Below are 18,904 nucleotides of genomic sequence, written 5' to 3'. Positions count from 1 at the left end.
ATGTAAATATGGCATTTGAGAAGGATCCAAGACATTCTTTCTCTCACATACTTCATTAAAAACTGAGTCTGGATATCTTCTAAAGACAATGTAGGTCTTTTTTCATGGGTGGGCATCAATCCAGGGCAGAAAAATGGAATAGTTCACGGTTGTTTTTATTGGAATTTTTTTATTATATGCTTTTATCTGCTCTGAGCCTATGCTGGTTATAATTTAGAACCAAAATTAATGAACTTATATTAGAACCTTGAAGGCATTAGTGTGGCTAATAAAGACATTTGTTAGCATTTATTAATTTAGACATTTATTATGTTGCCTCTAAGCCTTATTTTGTCTGCATTTCAAAATTTGTTCTTAGAAGGTAATCTGTTTTAATAATTGCAGTTTGAATGGTATTAATGATGTCTGGAACAAGGTAGCTCTTATAAATAGCTTTGGAATGAGCTAATAAAGTTGGAAACTACTAAAGCATATTGGAAAATATGATATAAATAAGAATGTATTCTCTTTCTGCACATTTTGTAACAGGCAGCTAATATTTATAGGAGTTCTATATTAAATATTTTTAGTGCTTGTCAACCTTATGGGTTTAACTGAGTAATGAAATAATTTTAGTTTACTCCATATATGAAAATGAAATCTCAAAGCCAAGTAGGGAATCTACAGTACTATTTACCTTTTCGTATCTTGGAACCTTTTCTGAATTGTAAGAAACACTAAAGTAGTCCAGTTGCAACATTCTCTTTCCAAGCCCAAATTAAATGAGCAAATCTGTCTAGGAGTCCACATTTTGTTTTACTGGGACAGTTGGAAATAAGCAGGGAGTGGAATGGAATTCCCTTGAAGAATATATTACATCTGATAGTACCCTGGAGGAGAAGGAATGGCCAGCTAGACCCTGAGCAGGAGGCATTCTTTGCAAGGTATCTGGTACCCTGAACATTCTTCTCTCTCCTGTTCAGGGTCCCCCTTATGTATTTAATATTTATTGTTGCTGCTGTTGTCAGCTGACTTGACATCATGCTCACATCTGCCTGCCTGCCCATCCGTTTATCCAATACATCCATCCATCTTTTTATTAAAACGTATCCAATTACAAAATGAGTTAATAAGACAAAATGCTTACAGTAAATGAGAGGAAGTTGCTGTTTGTACTTAAAACCTGGATAGATGTATCCAGAAATTGCAACTGGATATATATTTCTCCTTTACCAATCTGCAATGACTAGATTGCTTTCTGTTGAGGGTGGGTTTTGGTCTCATAATTCTTTTTCAATAAAATAACTGACTGGGAAGACTATAGTCCTATTTTGCAGAAGTAAGTCAGATGATATTTATATTATCATGGTCTTGTCATAATCACAGTTTGGCTTGTCATGTTGTCCAAACCCAGGCGACTTGACTTGTTAGAGTGGAAAACAACCCTTGAATAACCTAACAACAACCTATGGCTTGGAAATCATGCTATACTGTGACATAGTCTGAGTTTTAAAGCCTGTTTCAAAAATCTGGAGGACTAGCAACCTTTCAACACTTACTTAGTTTAATATATTATTTTTCAGAATAGATGTGCCTTTTTGCAGGTGGTTGTAGTGGTGTATGTTGTGTATCATTGTCCTAGAATTTAATCATGTGGCCTCCCATCTGTTTTTCTTTTATAGAGTACATCAAATGCAAAGACGAAGAAGAAAATAACTAAAACAAAAGAAGCTAAAAAAATTTTGAAGAGAAAATTTAAAGTAAACACAAAAATTGTATTTACTGAAGATGGGGAGGTAAGATCAAATAGAAATAGTTTACTTATACTGAGGGACTGCAACATACTGGAATGGCTCAGAAATTCATGGCCTTCATAGCAACCAAGGGTCTGTCCCAATTAGTATCTGATTTAACTCATTCAGCAAGGCACACTTTGGACCTGTTTGCTATGTAAAAAGTGATCCGGGGATGGAGGAACTTTCTAGTTTCATTGTTATAGACAGCTTTGCTATCTATCAGTCTATTTCCAGGGAGAATTCAAAGTGCTAGTCATGACCTATAAAGACATATCCTGTTCGGGACCAGGATTCCTGCAAAGCTGTGTTCTTCCATATTCTTAAGTACTTATGGAAAGGCCCTTCTTTTGAGACCATCACCTTCAGAGACACATTTGGTGGTGGCCAATGAAAGGGCTTTTTAGTGGCTGCTCCCAGACTCTGGAACTCCCTGCCACAGGATGCTAGGGTTGCTCCCTGTCTGCTCTCCCGCTACCGAAAGGAGACACTGCTAAGGGTTTTAGCTTGAATGGGTGCTATCTTTAATTTTTTTTAAAAAAATCTGCAAATTATTACATTTTATTGTATTTAATTCATTGTACTATTTAAATTAATTCTAATTGCCTATATAAGCCACCTGGAAAGCCATTGTTTGAGAAAAAGTTGGAGAAGTAATCAAATAAATAGTTATTGTAGTAGCTTGGTAGAAGGTTACTACAATTTCATTCTTTGCTTTCTATTCCTTTCTGTTCCTTTATTTTTTCATTTCATTTCATCTTTTCCTTTCCTTTCCTTTCCTTTCCTTTCCTTTCCTTTCCTTTCCTTTCTTTCTTTTTTAAAGGAAGCTCTGTAATGTGTTTCTGTGGCAGCCCTGGATGCTGAACTGTCAGTTTCTATAATTGGGTCGATGTATTAAGGCTTGTTTTTATGAATTTGGTGAGGAATTATCATGTTGAATGCAATGCTGCATTCAGAATATGAAATAGCAGTATGGGTTCTGTTGATATTCTGAGCTAATCTCATAGGGAAAGTAAAATGAAATAAAAAATTAAAGGCATATTTAGGTCATTGTGCATGTGATATAGTTTGAAGAAACACATGCTTAAAATACACTTTATAAAGCACTTATAAATACACTTTATAAATTTTAGCCTGTTTAATAAGCATTTTATGAGGAGTATTATCTCTTAGTGCTTTGCATTTTTTGCATACCAGATTTCACATTCGCCACATCCACTGCCTCTTCCGTTTCCCCTTTCTCTATGCTGCATTTTTGAAGGGGTTTGCTTCTCATAACCTAGTAAAATCTCCTGTTTCCATTATAGTATCTGGTTCATCTACCTGCCCTGCCATTTTAACTTTTGCACTCTTCCATAGTGCAATCCTCTACTGCACTCTCTTCTTCCACCTAACTTCGAATATATCACATGTACAGTCTCCAGCACAGGACACATGGACACATTGTGCCTATAGTCAGCTCCAGTCCCATTTTTATTTGGGCTCAATGGAGTATTTTTGTGTCTTGGACCCCAGATTCCACCTTAATCTTCTAAGTCCTGGGCAAATTCTTTTTCTTTTACCCATACCAGTTTTCCTTTTAGAAAATGTGTGTTTTGTGCTAAGCTATGCTCACCATGGCAGCCATTTTATGAATGGATAAGGCATCCATGGGGGACATTTTATGAGATTGATCTCAACTCTCTACCAGACTTGCGAATAGCCCCACTGACCTGAAAAGGCTGAAGACTCCTGGCAGCTTTGGACTGGGCAATCAACTTGTGCTGAATCATCACCTCCTGATTAAAATAATGTTTGAACCACACAGATGTCATCTTCACATGCTTTTTTAAACTGTCCTTTTCAGGTGATAATACCAGGCACCTACCTGTCAAACTGGAGGCTTTAGGCATGGTACCCAAGCACAATACACGCCTACCGCAGGTGGGGAGAGGGTGACAATGCAGCTACTAGGACTGTGGGATTAAATGACAGCACAAGCCAGTTGGGGTCCTTCTGGTCCTGCAGACCTGATGACTCAATCTGAACAACTCATTTGCTCTGGTGTAGGCTGGCATCGAATTGCCTTGCCATCCAATTTCCTAGATCACCTCTGAACAAATCTAGTGCACGGTCTGTGTGATAAAACACCAGGTATGTTTGAGAGAATCTGTCTCTGTCTATACATAACAAGAAGGATTCTCACGAGCGCTCTGCAAATTGACCTTTGAGCCACCAGAGTTGCCCCAGTACAAGACTATTTTATTTTGTGTATCCTTCTTATTTTTCTGGACCAAACCAGCAAATAATTTTACAACACAAGTTGCCTTTTGAGATGGGCCAACCCTGCTCTAACCCAGTATGCTCTATTCTGACTGGCAAGGCCTCTCCAGGGCTGAAGCAGAGGCCTTTCTGTCATCTGTGTCGGTCTTTTAAAATAGAGATGCCGTTCTCCAGAATACTCCATTCCGTTCTCCTTTCATTCCATTCTCCTGTGACAAGTCCTTCAGTCCTACTCAATATATCTAGTCCTTATTGGGCTGTTTGGCATTCTTCCCTGATCAGAGGTTTCCTCCCTAAATATTTCTGTGTGTTTCTCCAAGTCTTAGGGTACCCCAAAGCTTGTCTCTTGTATATAAATGATACTGACTTCATAAAGATTCACACTTGCCTCTGGACTTTGAAAGTAGAGGTAATGTAATAATGCTGTCATGTTTTTTTCCTGTGATTTAGTTAATTCAGCAGTGGCCACCAGCACAAAAATATGTTCATGACAATGCAGAAGATGATGACAGTTTTAATGGAATCAATCTAGACAAAGCAAAAGAGAGACTGCAGGCAGAGGACAAATTTGACAAAGAAGAATACAGAAAGAAAATTAAAGAAAAACACAGGGTAAGTCAAGATTGTTCCTGTTTCTTGAAGATTAGAGAAAAGCTGTGAAAGTTTAACATGTGCATAAAGTTTCAGTATGCCTGAATATTGCATAATGAAACATTTTGGTTAATTTCCTTTCTTGTTTAAATATTCTATAGCACTCAGAACACCTCCTATGCTGCTTAGAAGTATGAACCAAGGAGGTCAGGTAGGAGGAGAAGGCACAGCAAACTGGTTTTTTTCTCTCTCACATGTGGTCGTTATTGAAGACGACATTGCCACTTTTGTGTGATGTTCCACTTCCAAATGTTATCAGAGTAGTGTAGAAGCAAATATGCAGAACAACAAAACCACTCAGGATGTCTGGCTAACAGCCAAATTTTGATAACAAAATTTGTTTACATGAGAGCCATAGTAGAGGGGAAGTCAATATTTGAAGCAAAGAATGTGGAGGGTACTCTGCCAACAACTATGAGGATTAGAGAGACCTGCATTAGTGAAGTCTTTGGCATATTACGTTTTATTTAAATGCCTGCATTTTGCATAGAAGTGATTGAGAACTATCAGAAATTGTAATGAATTATTCAAAAATGTCATGGCTATAATATGATTGATTTTAGCTGTAATGTAAAGTTTTAGTGCTAGTGCTTTAAACTCCCTATTTGGCCATTTTAAAAAAATCCTTAAATTGTAGGCTATAAAAATGTGAGGATTGTTTCTGGACCATTTATTTGTCATAAAGCAGAGCTTAAAGTGTGAGAACCTGACAGCAGACAATAGTTATAAATGCCATTCTCTCTAGTAACTGCCCATTGATCATTCTCCTCCTTCACATTATTGTTATTTATAGCATTTATGTTGATATAGCAACTAAAACCCTTTATCAGGATTGTGCCCTGTTTGTCAGAGATATAAGAACAAATAATTCATCTGTCTTTCAAAGAACCTAAAGAAAAGTACTAAAGTGATCTCTGTGTATCACATCGTATATGGGTTCTACACTCACACAGAGCCTCCGTCAGAGTCCTGAAAAGCCAAGACTTTTAGGTTCCATTTTTACCTTCTTCCCTTGGAACAGCACTCCTGCCTTCCCTCACCCCCTGGTTTCTGAGTGCCACAAGAACTGCATCCTTAACAGTTGTCTTCTCCTAAATGACTTATTTTCTGGCTATTGAGCTAAGCTTATTGTATTTTCTAGTATTGCTGTTTGTGTCATTGTTGTCCCCTCCTGCTCCCAGTAGCATGTTACTGTCTTTGCAGTTCCCTCTCTCTATTGCTCATGGCCATTTGTACACTTTTCATGGACAATGTATACTTGGACAATGGGTATAATGTATTGCCTACAGGCAGCCACAGTAGATAGGGTAGCGTTGGTTGGTGGTGGGGGCTAGTGAAGGGACATTTCTGCATCTGACTTAGTCTTAGTGTCTTGCATAATCAACCCAGATATACCTGCTGTGATTTATCAGTGCGTGTGATACATGTTGACCATGTGGGCGTTGGGCATAGTTGATCAGTTTTTGCTCAAGCTAGTCCTCAACTCTTGCATTGGGGAGTTGTAGTGTTCCAGCTCCTACCCTTTTGGTTTTCACAATATCTTCATGGTCCATGAGAAATCCACTCGGTTATTGGATTTGAGAGAGATCCATGATCTTCTCGATTATTCTATAATGATAATAACTCTTAATTCTCAAATATTCTGCAGTCTGGAAATTTATACTTCCTCCTCTCATCCCAACAGGGCAGTGCCTTGAATGTGCATGTCTTTGAGCTGTCATGGTAACAGACTGAATTATCGTTTGACGTTGGTGTCCACCACGTCTTTAGGACTTCTCAATTATTTATATCTCTTTTCTTTGGAACAGCAGTCTTGATTTTTCTTTTCTGTGAGCCTCCCTCTCTCTGTTTTTTATCTGTACCTGCCCCATGTGGCTGTGTCAGCGAAGATGCAGTGCTGAGCTCCTAGTTAATTCTAGTGAACGCAGCTTGAAGGAAGATAGCCTACTCCCTGTTGTCCTTCCCCAGATATGTTTACCCCTCCATCTTTTGCATCATCTGTGATTAATGGAAATGTATGATGAGGTCAAGTGGTGCTTTCCTTCCTGCACCCGCCCCAGCAGTAGCAGCCAATGATATGAAGTCGTGGTGAAGCACAGAATTTAACGATGTTGTGCAGTTGGAGGTTGGACAACCAGTGGCCCCCAGTTTCTCAGGGTTTCTGAGTTCCACATTGGCACTCTGTCTCTTTGCCATTCCCAAAAATGAACCTTTAGCTGCACATTAAAAAAAAAGGGTATTCCCCCCCCCATTGACTAAAGTGTGAAAACCTATCTTTTGTTTCAAAAAGCTCATTTTTAATATGTACATTTTTCTAAGGAAAGCATTTTCCAAAAACCATCACAAGCTCAGGGTTGTTATGAGGATAAAATGGATAAGAGGATTATGGAAGTCACCTTGGGCTTCTTGTAAGAAAACGGGTGGAATACAAAGACAATTAAAAGATAAATAGAGGAAGGATAAATATGCAAGCCCTCCTTCCCCTCCAAAAAGCATGCAATAATGCAAATTAGCAAAAAAAAAAAAAAAAAAGCAAAATGGAAATCTTGATTATTCCTCCATGTGATAGAGTGTATAACAATGCTTTAGGAGAACTTGGCATAAATTTTCTGTTCTTGGCAAGGAACCAATGTATAGTACTGCATTGAGCTGTGCCTTGCGTTGCTGTCTAGTATTCTGGTAATGTCTGTTGCCAGATGACAAATGTGAAAGATTTCTAAATAATCCACAAGAATGCTTAGCAAGATGAATCTATTTGCTTCATCTGTAGACTGCTTTGCATTGGGGGTGGGATGGGGAGCCTTCATAATTTATTGTGCTAGGACTTAACCCTAACTTTCTTAGAATCACAGTTACTATATGGAGCTTCTTTGAGACTTACTATTAACATATGTGTAAGGTTTCTAAATAATTTATAAGGATGCTAAGCAAAATTGTCAAATATAAATCTGCAGACCAATGTGCGTTCTCCAAAGGGAATACCTTTCCTTCGCTTTCAGATAGAACTTATTGTCAGATCTCTGTGTGAAAACCACATCATTATCCAGGAATCTTCAAAATGCAGTACAAGAAGGACAGCACCATTCTAAATCAAGAATTGCTTACATACTTTTATCAATACTCTTCCCCAGTACATTTGTATTACTGTTTCTGGTTTCCTTCATTTTATGAAGGATAATAAAATCCATTGCATATTCCTTCAGTACAATAATAAAAATCTTAATAAGGATGGCACTCTCAAGGCACAATCCTGTGACCAGTGGATGCTGTTTAGACAACCTTAAAAGGTTTTGGAGTCCCACATTGTCCCTGGAAACGTGCTTCAGAGTTGAGACTCTCAAGTTGGAGTGCCTTTAAAGTTGGTGTGGAAAGAACTGTTCTGGCTGTTTGGGGCAAGAAGGAGAGGAGACGGCATATGTAGCATCCTGGCAGTGCCTTGGCTTCCCCTGCTCATGCTCCAGGGCAGAAGACTTGGTAGCCAAAATCAAAATTTAAGTCTTTTGCAAGGCACAAGTGTGGAGTCTGTACTTTCTGCACTGGATGGAATACCTGTAATGATCCAAGTTCAGAAGGTTATGGAGAGCCATATTGGATTGTGATGTTAAATGTTTTGGGGTTCTGCTCAGAAAATCTTAATCATAACTGTTTGCTGAAACCACTTTTAAACCCCAAAATAAATGTTAAATTAATGCTAGTTGTACATTTATGCATTATAAAAAGCATAAGGGTTCTGGAGGACTGATTGATAAAGCGTTTAATAACTGGTTCTGGCAATTGAAGTACCAAAACTTAATTTTCAGAGTTCATGAATTTGTCAGTGAGCTGGCGCATTGATTTATAATATTTCAATCACTCATTTCATGCTTCTTCATTAACACATGCCCTTGAAATTGAATTGCTTTACTTTCCTTTTCAGAGTTTTTAAATATTAAAACTGATTTTGTCTGCTATTTCAAAAAGAAAATGAGATAAATAGTTTTGCTACTGTTTTCTAAAATTCCTCATGGTTGGAAAAGTATCCTAATGACAAATATAGGACTAAATACTTAGATCAAACAAATATTTGGGATATCAAAATGCTTATTGTTAAGATAGGGTTTATATGACTTGAAAGGAGTTGAAGCCTGTACTTTAGAGATCATTCAAATCCCCCATAAACAGTAGATATTATTATATATGAAGGCAACAAATGCTACATTTCCTGATTTTTAACTCAGGCTTATGAGTTATGCTACCAAGATCAGAATCTAAAGAACAAGTAATAACTTTATAGGTGCTCTCTAAAGAAGTTTAACTATGGAAGAAGGGGTAGTGAGAGTCTTGTTGTGTTATACTAGTGGAGTGCAATTTCATGGAGATGAGAGCCTCCTGTGTCAATGGGACTTCTGCACAAGATACGGAATCCTAATGTTCCACTCTTCCAGCAGTGAGAGAGCCTGCAAATCTGTCTCTTTGTCTGCTCATCTCCACTGGCTTCAAACTGTAAAGAATGCAAAGCCATCTGTATTTAGGGTTATCCCCCAGTGGCTAAAGAGGTATTGTAGGCACATGGGCACATTGGGCAGATTTAAATTAAATAAAACTAATAGATTTTTAAAATAATCTAAGCCTAAAATACATATCCCTGTGTTCTCCTATTTTATTTTATTTTATTTTATTTTATTTTATTTTATTTTATTTCTTTCTTTAGAGGACTTCTATGCTGCCCCATGCACCGAAGCCTCGGGGCGGCTCACAATCATAAATAAATAACATAATATAAAACAATATAATTTAGCAGTATAACAGCAAAATTTAAGTCACCCTGGCCAAAGAATAAAATAAATAATTAATATTAACAATTAAAATAACGTTTGAATAAAAAGGTGTGTGCAGGTCAAGTATCAAGTGTCTAGGTTTCATAGTCTTAGAGCTATGGGAGTGACAGATAAGGACAAACGGACAGATATCCTTTTCTATTGTAGAAGTTCGTAAGTTTGACTACTTCACTTTCCCACAGCAGTGCCAGAAAGAAAATCAAAAAGGTCCAATAGAACGAAAGAAGGAAGGAAAATGGAACTTCCATGTAAATCTGAAGACTTGAAGTACATAACCCTGAAAGAAGAGTTAATAGACTTGACAGAGGTGCTTAAAATTATGAAGAGCATAATAAAACACAAATCAATTTTGCTTTCTGCACTTTTGCAGTGTTCAAACAGGCGCTTGCCTGAAAGTTAATGAGAAGTGCCTTGTATCAAATAAAGGGCAGAGCTGTTTTACACAGTAAGATGCTGCTATTCTTATTATCACTGCAGCTGCTGCTAATTTCATTGCTATACTGCCCAACAGCTGAAGCTCTTGGGACTTTTTATAAGAGCTCCTACAGGAAATGTAGTTCTAATATTAGGCAATTGCAACTTCATAAACACTCCTATTAGCCATGGGATAGATTTTAAAGATGAATAATACCAGTTTAATGTTTATATGGCATTTTTTGAGTGCCCGGAGTATTTTACCCAGCTATCTCATTAATACTTGCAACAATCTTGCAAAGTACTGCCATATTATTTCATCTATATTGCAAATGGGCAGTAGGAGCTGAGCCTGAGATATGATGGCAGAGTCAAGAGTTGCGCTGTAAACTTTGTTGTTCTTCACTCAGGCTTTTCACAATTTGCAGTCCTTCAGAAGTTTTGGCTAACAACTGTCATCATCTCTGGCCATTGCCTATGCTGGCTAAGGAGGTGGGAGCTTCTTTCTACCACCCCCTAGTTATTACATGCGCTTTCTGTGATTTAATCATCCCTTTTTAGAATGGTTAATTTTGGAAAATGCCATAGGAAGACTTTGTAGGCATCTGAAACAGAACTTGAGAGAATGGTCAGGAGAAAGTCCAACTGACTTTTGGTAGTAGAAAACAGAATGAATTGATCACCAGTTTTGCAATGAAGATTGGATTAGATTTGAAATCAACAGGGACATTCCAGTGTAAAAGAGATTACGCTGAAGTACTTGGAAGGACTTGGACTAAAATGCCTAACTGGAGGACATTTCTGCCTCCTTCCCTCCCCTTCTCAGACATTCCTGCTTAGATGGAGAGAAAAACAGTCTAGGGAGACACCCTGTAAGAGGAACAAAGAGCAGAGATTTCATTAGGCTGCTCTGTATTGGATTCCTGTAAGCTTGGAGATAGGAGCCTTACAGGCATCCCAACAATTATCAGTATAAGAGGCTAAAATGAAGAGATGCATTGAGTTTTCCAAACTTATTTAGCACTTTGTGTTCAAAATATATTGATAGAATCCATTCATTCTGGTCCGGTGTATTGGGGTTGGTGGTGGTGTGGTGTTCAGGAATTCTTCATGCAAAAATTATAGAAGAAATTAAACATATTTCCATACTGAAAAGTTGGTGTGTGTAATTTTAAAAGTGTGCCTTATCTTTCATTTCTGTTTTTATTATTACTGAAATGTATTTACAGCCCATTTGCCATCTTCTTGCAAGGAACCCAAGGTAGCTTTACAAATTTCTCTTTCTCTCCATTTTATTCTCATAGCAACTACCATGTGAGATAGGTTAGACTGGGAGTCCATGACTGCCCCAAAGTCACCCAGTGAACTTCATAGCTATGGTTATCCCTATTTCCCAAGTCCAGCACTCGCACCACCATATAATACTGGCACAGTTATAAATACAGTCATAAAACTACAAACCTTAATATGCAAACCCTCCAAATTATATTCAACTTGGCCATAATGTATAGATTTTATATTGATTTGTTGTACTTGCTACTCCTATACTGTTACAATACAGTTTGTATTAATTTCTATTCAGTGGGCTTTCCTAGGGTTGCAAGGAAAAAGCCTGCCCGTTATTCTGTAAACTGATTAAGAAAATACATAGATGATGCTTTGAATCTAAAGCATGCCTCCAGTTCTAATCTAGCCTAAACCACTAAGATTTTAGATATTCCAGATTTTGGAAACCCATGTAGATAATGCTATTACAAAATTGCATCCAATTTTAAGCGCCAGTGAGGCCTTTGAATTTTATAGTGAAACAGGGAAAATAATCAAAGCAAGTCTCAGGGAAAGACACATGGATTTTACATATTAACTGATCTTGCTTTACCTAATGTGTACCAAATGACAAAATTGCAACTTTCAGGTGGCTGTTCAGTATTGCAGTAAAGAGAATAACTTTTCTTAAAACTGTCAAGGTGTCCTCTTTCCAATCCATGCAAAGGCAGAAAGAATTTCCTCTCTTTGTGCACGTATTCATAATCTTGCCTGCAATACTTTCACCTACTTTGGGTATTTTTTTCCTAAGGGTTTTTCTTTTTTGACAGTACCACGGATGTGACATGTTGGCAAGCATATTAAAATACTTAGGAAGTACAGCATGTCTTCAAAGTATTGGCTGTCAAGAGTCTGGAGAATTGCCTAAATCCCACTTGCCTGTAGAGTTTTGCCATTATGATAAATGTCCCAACCTTCTGCACTTTTTCTGTGAATAATATCTACTTTTTCTTTTGTTTAGAAGAAGGTTTAGTCATTCTATTTTTTTTCACTTTGATGAGAAGAAAATTAAGCATGTTTGAGAAGCTATACTTGTTTTTCTCTTAATTCATTTCAAATAGACTTTGGTAGTGTCTCTTCCTGCCCCATCCCTTAAAATACCAGGTACGGTCTGTCAAATAGCCTCAGGCAAATATTAAGGTCATGTATTAATTATGATTAGAAAATTACATTTTCCCTTTCTTCAAATAGAGAAAATTTATTGTGTGCATACAAAATTACATTTATTTTAAAAATGCAGTGGATAGTTGATTAATTTTAAGGAGTGAATATCCAGTGTTGTATTGCCAATTTACCCTTAGGCTACAGCTTTTAAACATAACGGAATAAGTTCTGCGAGTCATTCCCCATGCGAGTTGATACAGAACAAGTTATGTAATGTGTGAAAGTTACTCTAGAGAATGCTGCAGCTGAAATTTTCAGTCAAAGCAGTGCAGAGTGTTACAGAGAATGGAGGATGAGCTGAAGAGCAGTAATTTGTTCCCTCATGTACCAATGTGCTCTCAATATACAATGATTTCAGCTAGCTTGGGTCTGTGGAACCCATGTCTTGCTCAAAAGCTATGCCACTCTGGTCATTTATTTATTTATTTAAAACATTTTTATGCTGCCCCCATCACAACAAAGCCTCGGGGCGGCTCACAAAATGGTCATGTAATCAGTGTCATGACCATATGTTCTGGAGAATCCGTGCTTGATTTAAGAGAGTGAGCCTGGAATTTAACCTCGTGAACTATGTAGAATTGATTCCTGAGGCCTCACAAACTTGCTCATGAAAAGCAGGAAATAGGGATTTCCAATGTTAACTTCCCCTTTGAATTTGCTCAAAATCCACCTCCAGTTGGCACTGCTACTGTTTCCCCTGTGCAGGACCAACTGTTATTTTTGCATCATGTTTGTCTTGTTGGACAAACAGGGCTATGGCTTTTGCCACTCTGCTGTTCTGTAAAGTACCCACATCACACTTTCTCCTAAGGCATGATTCTCACCCTTGGATCCCCCAGTGCTGTTGAGTTCCACTAGAATGTCCAGTGGTCAACAGTGATGGGAGGTCTAATCCAGTAGCATCAGGGATCCAGGCTTAGGAACCCTGCTCCAAAGAAATGCTTAATAGTGCTATTTGTCTGGGTTATCCTCATTTTGAGCAGGGTGGTTTCCTCCATGTATTCATGGGATGCTACAATGTCTTGCTTGGTAGCTTACTAGTTACCTGTGCAAGCAACCAGTCAGACAGCAGGTTCTTGTCACCTCATGTGGATTTTTTGTTAGTTGTAATGGTGCTGTCCTTAACTATGCACCCAAACTGTTGGCATGTGTGCATTTAGACTGGGATAGAGGGTGGGGGAAGGAGAGGGAGCGGCAGGTATAATTTGTTGTAAGTGGAAAATACACTGTGAGTAGCATGTCTTTACAAAGAGAAGGCAGACCTTTTGAGAATGAGCAGTGTTTGCAGAATGGCGTATCAAAACTACCTGTCTCACATAAGAGGCAATTCATTTGTTATATTTTATTATTCTTGGTTATTTATATTACTTACACACTACTTAATATAATTAATTTTACCACTAAAATGCACATGGCAGTCAATAAAAACAATGTAATATAATCAAAAACATGGCAACAACAGTTAACAGAGCAGTGTCAGACAATATCATGATGGATAGTGGAGTGGTAGAATTAGACATATCCTGAATATAAGTCAGAATATGTCTGACATATTATTATATTATAACCAAACAAATGGTTATAATATTTGAAATTGGCCTTGTGGCAGTAGTGCCATATTTGCAGTGTATGTGTATATGTCCAAAATATGAATTACCTGACAGGACTATTTTCTTGTTTGTTTTCCATCAGATATATACAATACGACCATAATGTAAACTGCAGACATTAACCTCTTAGTACTATTACATGATAAATTACAATGCTTCCCCTGAATTCAGTAGTTCTGTTTTTCAGGACAACAAATAGTTTGATTTTAATCACCAATTCTTTCTGTGAGAATCAGTTATGGTGTAGCAAAGCGAATCTCATATTCTTAGTGTGAAATATGGGCATAGAATCTCCAAGAAAGCACTGCCTCTTGAATAACTTACAGTAGTTCAGCAGAATCTGGAGATCTGGGTGATAGTACGTCTTGTGAAAGTCTGCAGATAAAAGCCTAGTCACAAAATATATGAGCCACCTGCTGAAGCAGATTTAACTAAAATGGTTTGATTATGATTGGCGTGTTTCTTCTTGTCTATTCCCTCCTCCAGGTTTCTGGCACAGCACAGCACAGCACTCTTTTTAGCTTGGAGCTTCTGCCTGCTTCCATCACACCCAATGCGGTGTTCTTTGCTTAAAGTCTAGTCTTGTAAAGATGTATTCCATGGATGCTTTCTTGAAAGAAAGAGAATCTCAGTGACATTGTTCTTACATTCTTTCTTGGAAGGGTCCATATTTTTTCCCTTTTCTCCCACAATGTAACATTACATCTCTTTTATATGAACAGGGACCTAGTGACAGTATTGGTCCTTGCGTGAACTTTCCGAAAGTTTACTTTTGTGGATGGTACCTTCAGAAAGCCACCTTCTCCTTTACAGATAGACGAGCAAGCTTTTGTAAAGCCTGCGTCATCTTTTTCTGCTTCCAGTTTCTCCCCACTTCCTATCTATCATTACATATATTAGGTTGCCATCTGTCCTCCTGCTAATGGATTGCCATATGTTGTTACCACTGGTCCATGAAATGCAGTTTCTCCATGCCCCACCTGCACAGTTTCTGTCCTCCCATTAGCCATCCTCTTTGGCAAGTCTCTGGATAGGTAAAGAATACCAAGTGCCTTCTGCTTTGTAACTGCTACTCAAACCAGCAGGGCTTGCACCTGATTCCCATGCAAGACTCCATGAAATGAACAGAGCTTGCATGGCAGTGGCACATGGTGATTTGCATCCTGTCTTTTCCATTTCGCTCAATTATACTTGATTGATGTGATGAGGGAGGCAAATGACTATCACCAAAATAGCACAAGTTTATTCTGTTACCCTCTGTGCAGAAGAATCTTTCCTCTGTTGAATTTTTCATGTTGTCCTCTTTCAGATGTTTTCATCTTATTCTGGTTTGTCAGCTATCTGAGCTTTTCTCTTCTCCCCACCCCACACTCCTCCCAGGTCAGTTAATGTAGATTTATTGTCTCCCGTTCCTTTTTCAGAGGTAGCATTTTAAAGGGACCAAGTCGTTTTTCAGCAAAACCATCCAGTGACATGGGTTGACAGGCTACAGCAAAGCAGGTCACAACAGAATTGGATTGGAGGAGGTAGAAAATTGACTTCTGGCTTATGGGGCCAAGGCTCTTATATGAAATGCATACAAATTGAACAAGTCGTAGTTGGATGGTCAAGTAAATGGCCTATATATTGTGGAATACATGGGCAGAAAGGCAGGGCTAGTCCATGCCACCTCTGATTTAGCTAGAGTAGCTGTGGCTTTTGTCTGCTATTTGTTTTGAGTCTTTAAATCCCTCCCTTCCATTGTGTTACTGAACTAAATAAATATTTAATTTTATATTGCCCAATAGCTGAAGCTTTTTGGGTGGTTAACAAACGTTAAAAAAAATGCCATCAAGAAGGAAAAAAGTTAGCATAAGACAATAAAATCACAGGAATTGCAACCGAATCAGCACAGAGGTAAAGCAGCAGTACAAGATATTGCTGGTGCTAGTTGCGAAGTCTTATCTGACCCTTCGTGACCCCATGGACATGGGCAACACTCCTCCAGACCTTCCTGTCCTCCACCATCCTCCAGAGTCCACTTAAGTTCACACAATGCAATATTAAAACTAAAGTTAAAAAATTAACTGTTAAAATACTAGGAAAAGAAAAAGGTTTTCACCTGGCACTGAAAAGAGTACATAGTAGGTGCCAGGTGCACCTCTTTGAGGGTGTTCAAAGATAGGCTAGACATGCACATGGTTGGCATGTTGTGAGCGGAGCTGGCTGGAGCCAGCTGGAGCCAGGGGTCAGACTAAATGGCCCAAGAGGCCCCTTCTGACTCGCTCTGTTCTATATTTCTATGAGTTCATTCAGTAACTGGGGTGCCACAACTGAAAAGTCCCTTCTGGTAGTCACTCTCTCCTAACTTTCTTTGGAGGGGGTTCCTTATGGTCTGGGTACATGCATATGAGATAAGGTGTTTCTTCAGATAACCTGGCCCCAGTCTATTTAGGGCACTAAATTTTAATAGTAGGACTTTGATCTGGGCCTGGAATTCAAGTGGCAGCCAATGCAGCTGGAAGAGGACTGGAGCAACATGTTCTCATAAACCAGTTCCCATAAACAGTCTTGCTGCCCTGTTTTGGGTCAGTTGAAATTTCTGGACCATTTTCAAAGGCAGCTTCATGTACAGCACATTGCAGTAATCCAAACAAGAGATTACCAGAGCATGGATTACTGTAGCTAGGCTCTGTCTGTCCAGATAGGGTTGTAGTTGGTATATCACGTTGCCTATGAGTTCACTTGTACCACAAATGGCGTTCTGGAGCTAAGAGTACCCCCAACTATGGGCCTTGTCATTTAGGGAGAGTGCAACTCCATCCAGAACAGGTTGAATATCATCCAACTGGATAGATGAACCACCCACGAAGACAACCTCCATCTTGTTTGGACCGAGTCTCAGTTTGTTGAACCTCATCTAGTGTTCAGCTACCACCCACTCAGGCACCTTGGCCAGGAAGGGTATGTTGGCCATTGGCCTGCTAGATTTTCAGCAGTGGAAATCAGTTTGCACCTGGTTAGCTAAAAACAAGCCAATATGAGGGTGTTGCCTTCAATTCTGGCTTGGCAATGTATATTGAAAGTAAAAATACAGTTCTCATCTCTGCCCTTTTGTTCCTCCAATTTATTAATACAATAAGGGATGTTGATGCATATAATCCAATGCCATCTTGTTCACAACACCTTTCAAGGGGGACTTTTCATCATCATGTTCAATACTTAATCAGCTGCATGTATGAAAAAGCCATCACAGCTCAAAGTATTACAGGCAGAACATTTATGGGTTGTCATAGGGTCAGGAGAGTCATGTTAAAATCTGTAAATTGCATCTTCTCACACTTTCTTATTTTTCCAAGCTTAATTTTGTTTTCTCTGCAGTTTTCTTTCAAAAATTCTGCACAAACATTTCTGCATATTTTGGTATGCATTTCTCCTAATACATGTATTTGTAAATGAAATTTCCCCTAATTTTCTTGGCCAACACTGTTCTTTAATATAATGGCTTTGTATTTTTTTCACTCACATATGCCATTTGGATCGAAAAACTTCCTTATGCAAGTGTGAACTTTGAACCATAACTGTGTTTTGATTCAGAAGGTGCAAATTAGGTATATTTGCATTAAAATGAGAACCAAAGTAGTTTTCCCTCTGCTCCCAGTTAATTGTGTGCACCAGATGTACATTGTGGGAACAATGAGGTGCTCTTGTTGGTGCTCACAGATAGACCAGATTGCTGTGGGCTGGGCCCCATGGTGGGTGGCTGTGTGGTTGATAATGCAGATTGATGTTTGAGGGAAATAAGACATTAATTGGGTGAAAAAAACCAAAGACAGTAAAAAGTGGATTGCTGGAAAGAACTGAGTGGCTAATAAAGCATCATCCCCTGGGCTAAATCATACATCAGTGCAGTATACCTTTTATGCAAAGCACAGGTAATTTTTCAGTGCCATAATGGCTATTCTCTTAGAGATGGCATTTTAACAAGTGACTGTGTAATGATCTCCTGGTACTACACTAACACTGGAATCACTGTAGAACAATTAGACACTATGACCTGGTCTGAAAGAAAGGGCTAGAGAGGCATTCAAAGAAATGGATGAAAAGAGCAACCTGCTATCTACATTTGTAGGCCTTTTATGCCCATTGGAGACTTGTGAAAGACACAGTGGTGTTCTGGCTTTTGATGGTGATAGCCAGGGGCAAGAAAGAAAGCTTCCCTGGCAGGCCAGATACCAGCTATTACATAATCTCACTAGTGAAAAAGCCTTGTTAAAGTCAGGATTGAATCAGAACTCCATTCAGTCATGCATTCATTATTTTACATTTGAAAGCTAATAGTAAGAGGCAAGCAGATAAGGAAAAAACCTTGTAAAATAATCGGGTTTGCTTTTTTTATTAAGTCTTTTGACTTTTTATGTTTAATTTTTTTAAAGTTAGCTTCATGCATTTAATTTATCATTTACAGGAGAAAAGGCTGAAGGAAAAAGCAGCTAGAAGGGAAGCCAGAAAAAGAAATGCAAAGGTAAGGTTTTTTATTCTTTCACTAGAACTGTTTGCAGCTTTGAAAATGCAACATGAACAAGCCCATCTTGATTACTTTTTTCCTTAATTTTACCCAATATTGTCAGACAGCCTCCAACAGTGCGCTTTTCTCATTTTTTTTTACCTGTATGCACTGCGAAATGGAAGAGGGAGCTGTCTATTTCAGGAGTCTAAAAACACTGTATCTGTTCTGGAAAAGATATTCTTGTCAGAAGCTTACTTGAAGATGTCATTTCAGTGTTCTGCAGCAGTAAAGAAAAGTTCAGTGCCAAGAAAAGGGGAAAGCACCAGTACATAGATCTGCAGTGGGATGCTATAGATGTTTCAGTCTCTTAACCATAGGTAGAGTGGCCCATGGGATGAG

General features: G+C 38.5%; 1 protein-coding gene across 2 annotated transcripts in view; it reads left to right on the top strand.

The window, feature by feature from the left end:
* DDX10 (DEAD-box helicase 10) overlaps positions 1-18,904 on the top strand; it is a 176,044-nt gene that overhangs the window by 104,793 nt on the left and 52,347 nt on the right. The window contains exons 14-16 of one of the 2 annotated variants that reach the window (XM_044441435.1): positions 1,662-1,775; positions 4,485-4,646; positions 18,464-18,520. In XM_044441435.1, the coding sequence (XP_044297370.1) occupies positions 1,662-1,775; positions 4,485-4,646; positions 18,464-18,520 (333 nt within the window). Of the gene's footprint in view, positions 1-1,661; positions 1,776-4,484; positions 4,647-4,786; positions 4,837-18,463; positions 18,521-18,904 lie in introns of those variants that run through there. The other variant, XM_044441436.1, reaches the window with a different exon arrangement.

Source organism: Varanus komodoensis, unplaced genomic scaffold (assembly GCF_004798865.1).
Source record: "Varanus komodoensis strain SLA01 unplaced genomic scaffold, ASM479886v1 scaffold4, whole genome shotgun sequence".
NCBI classification, from domain to species: Eukaryota; Metazoa; Chordata; class Lepidosauria; order Squamata; family Varanidae; genus Varanus; species Varanus komodoensis.
The sequence above is the reverse complement of the archived record's forward strand: the minus strand, read 5'-3'. Positions and strand labels throughout refer to the sequence as shown.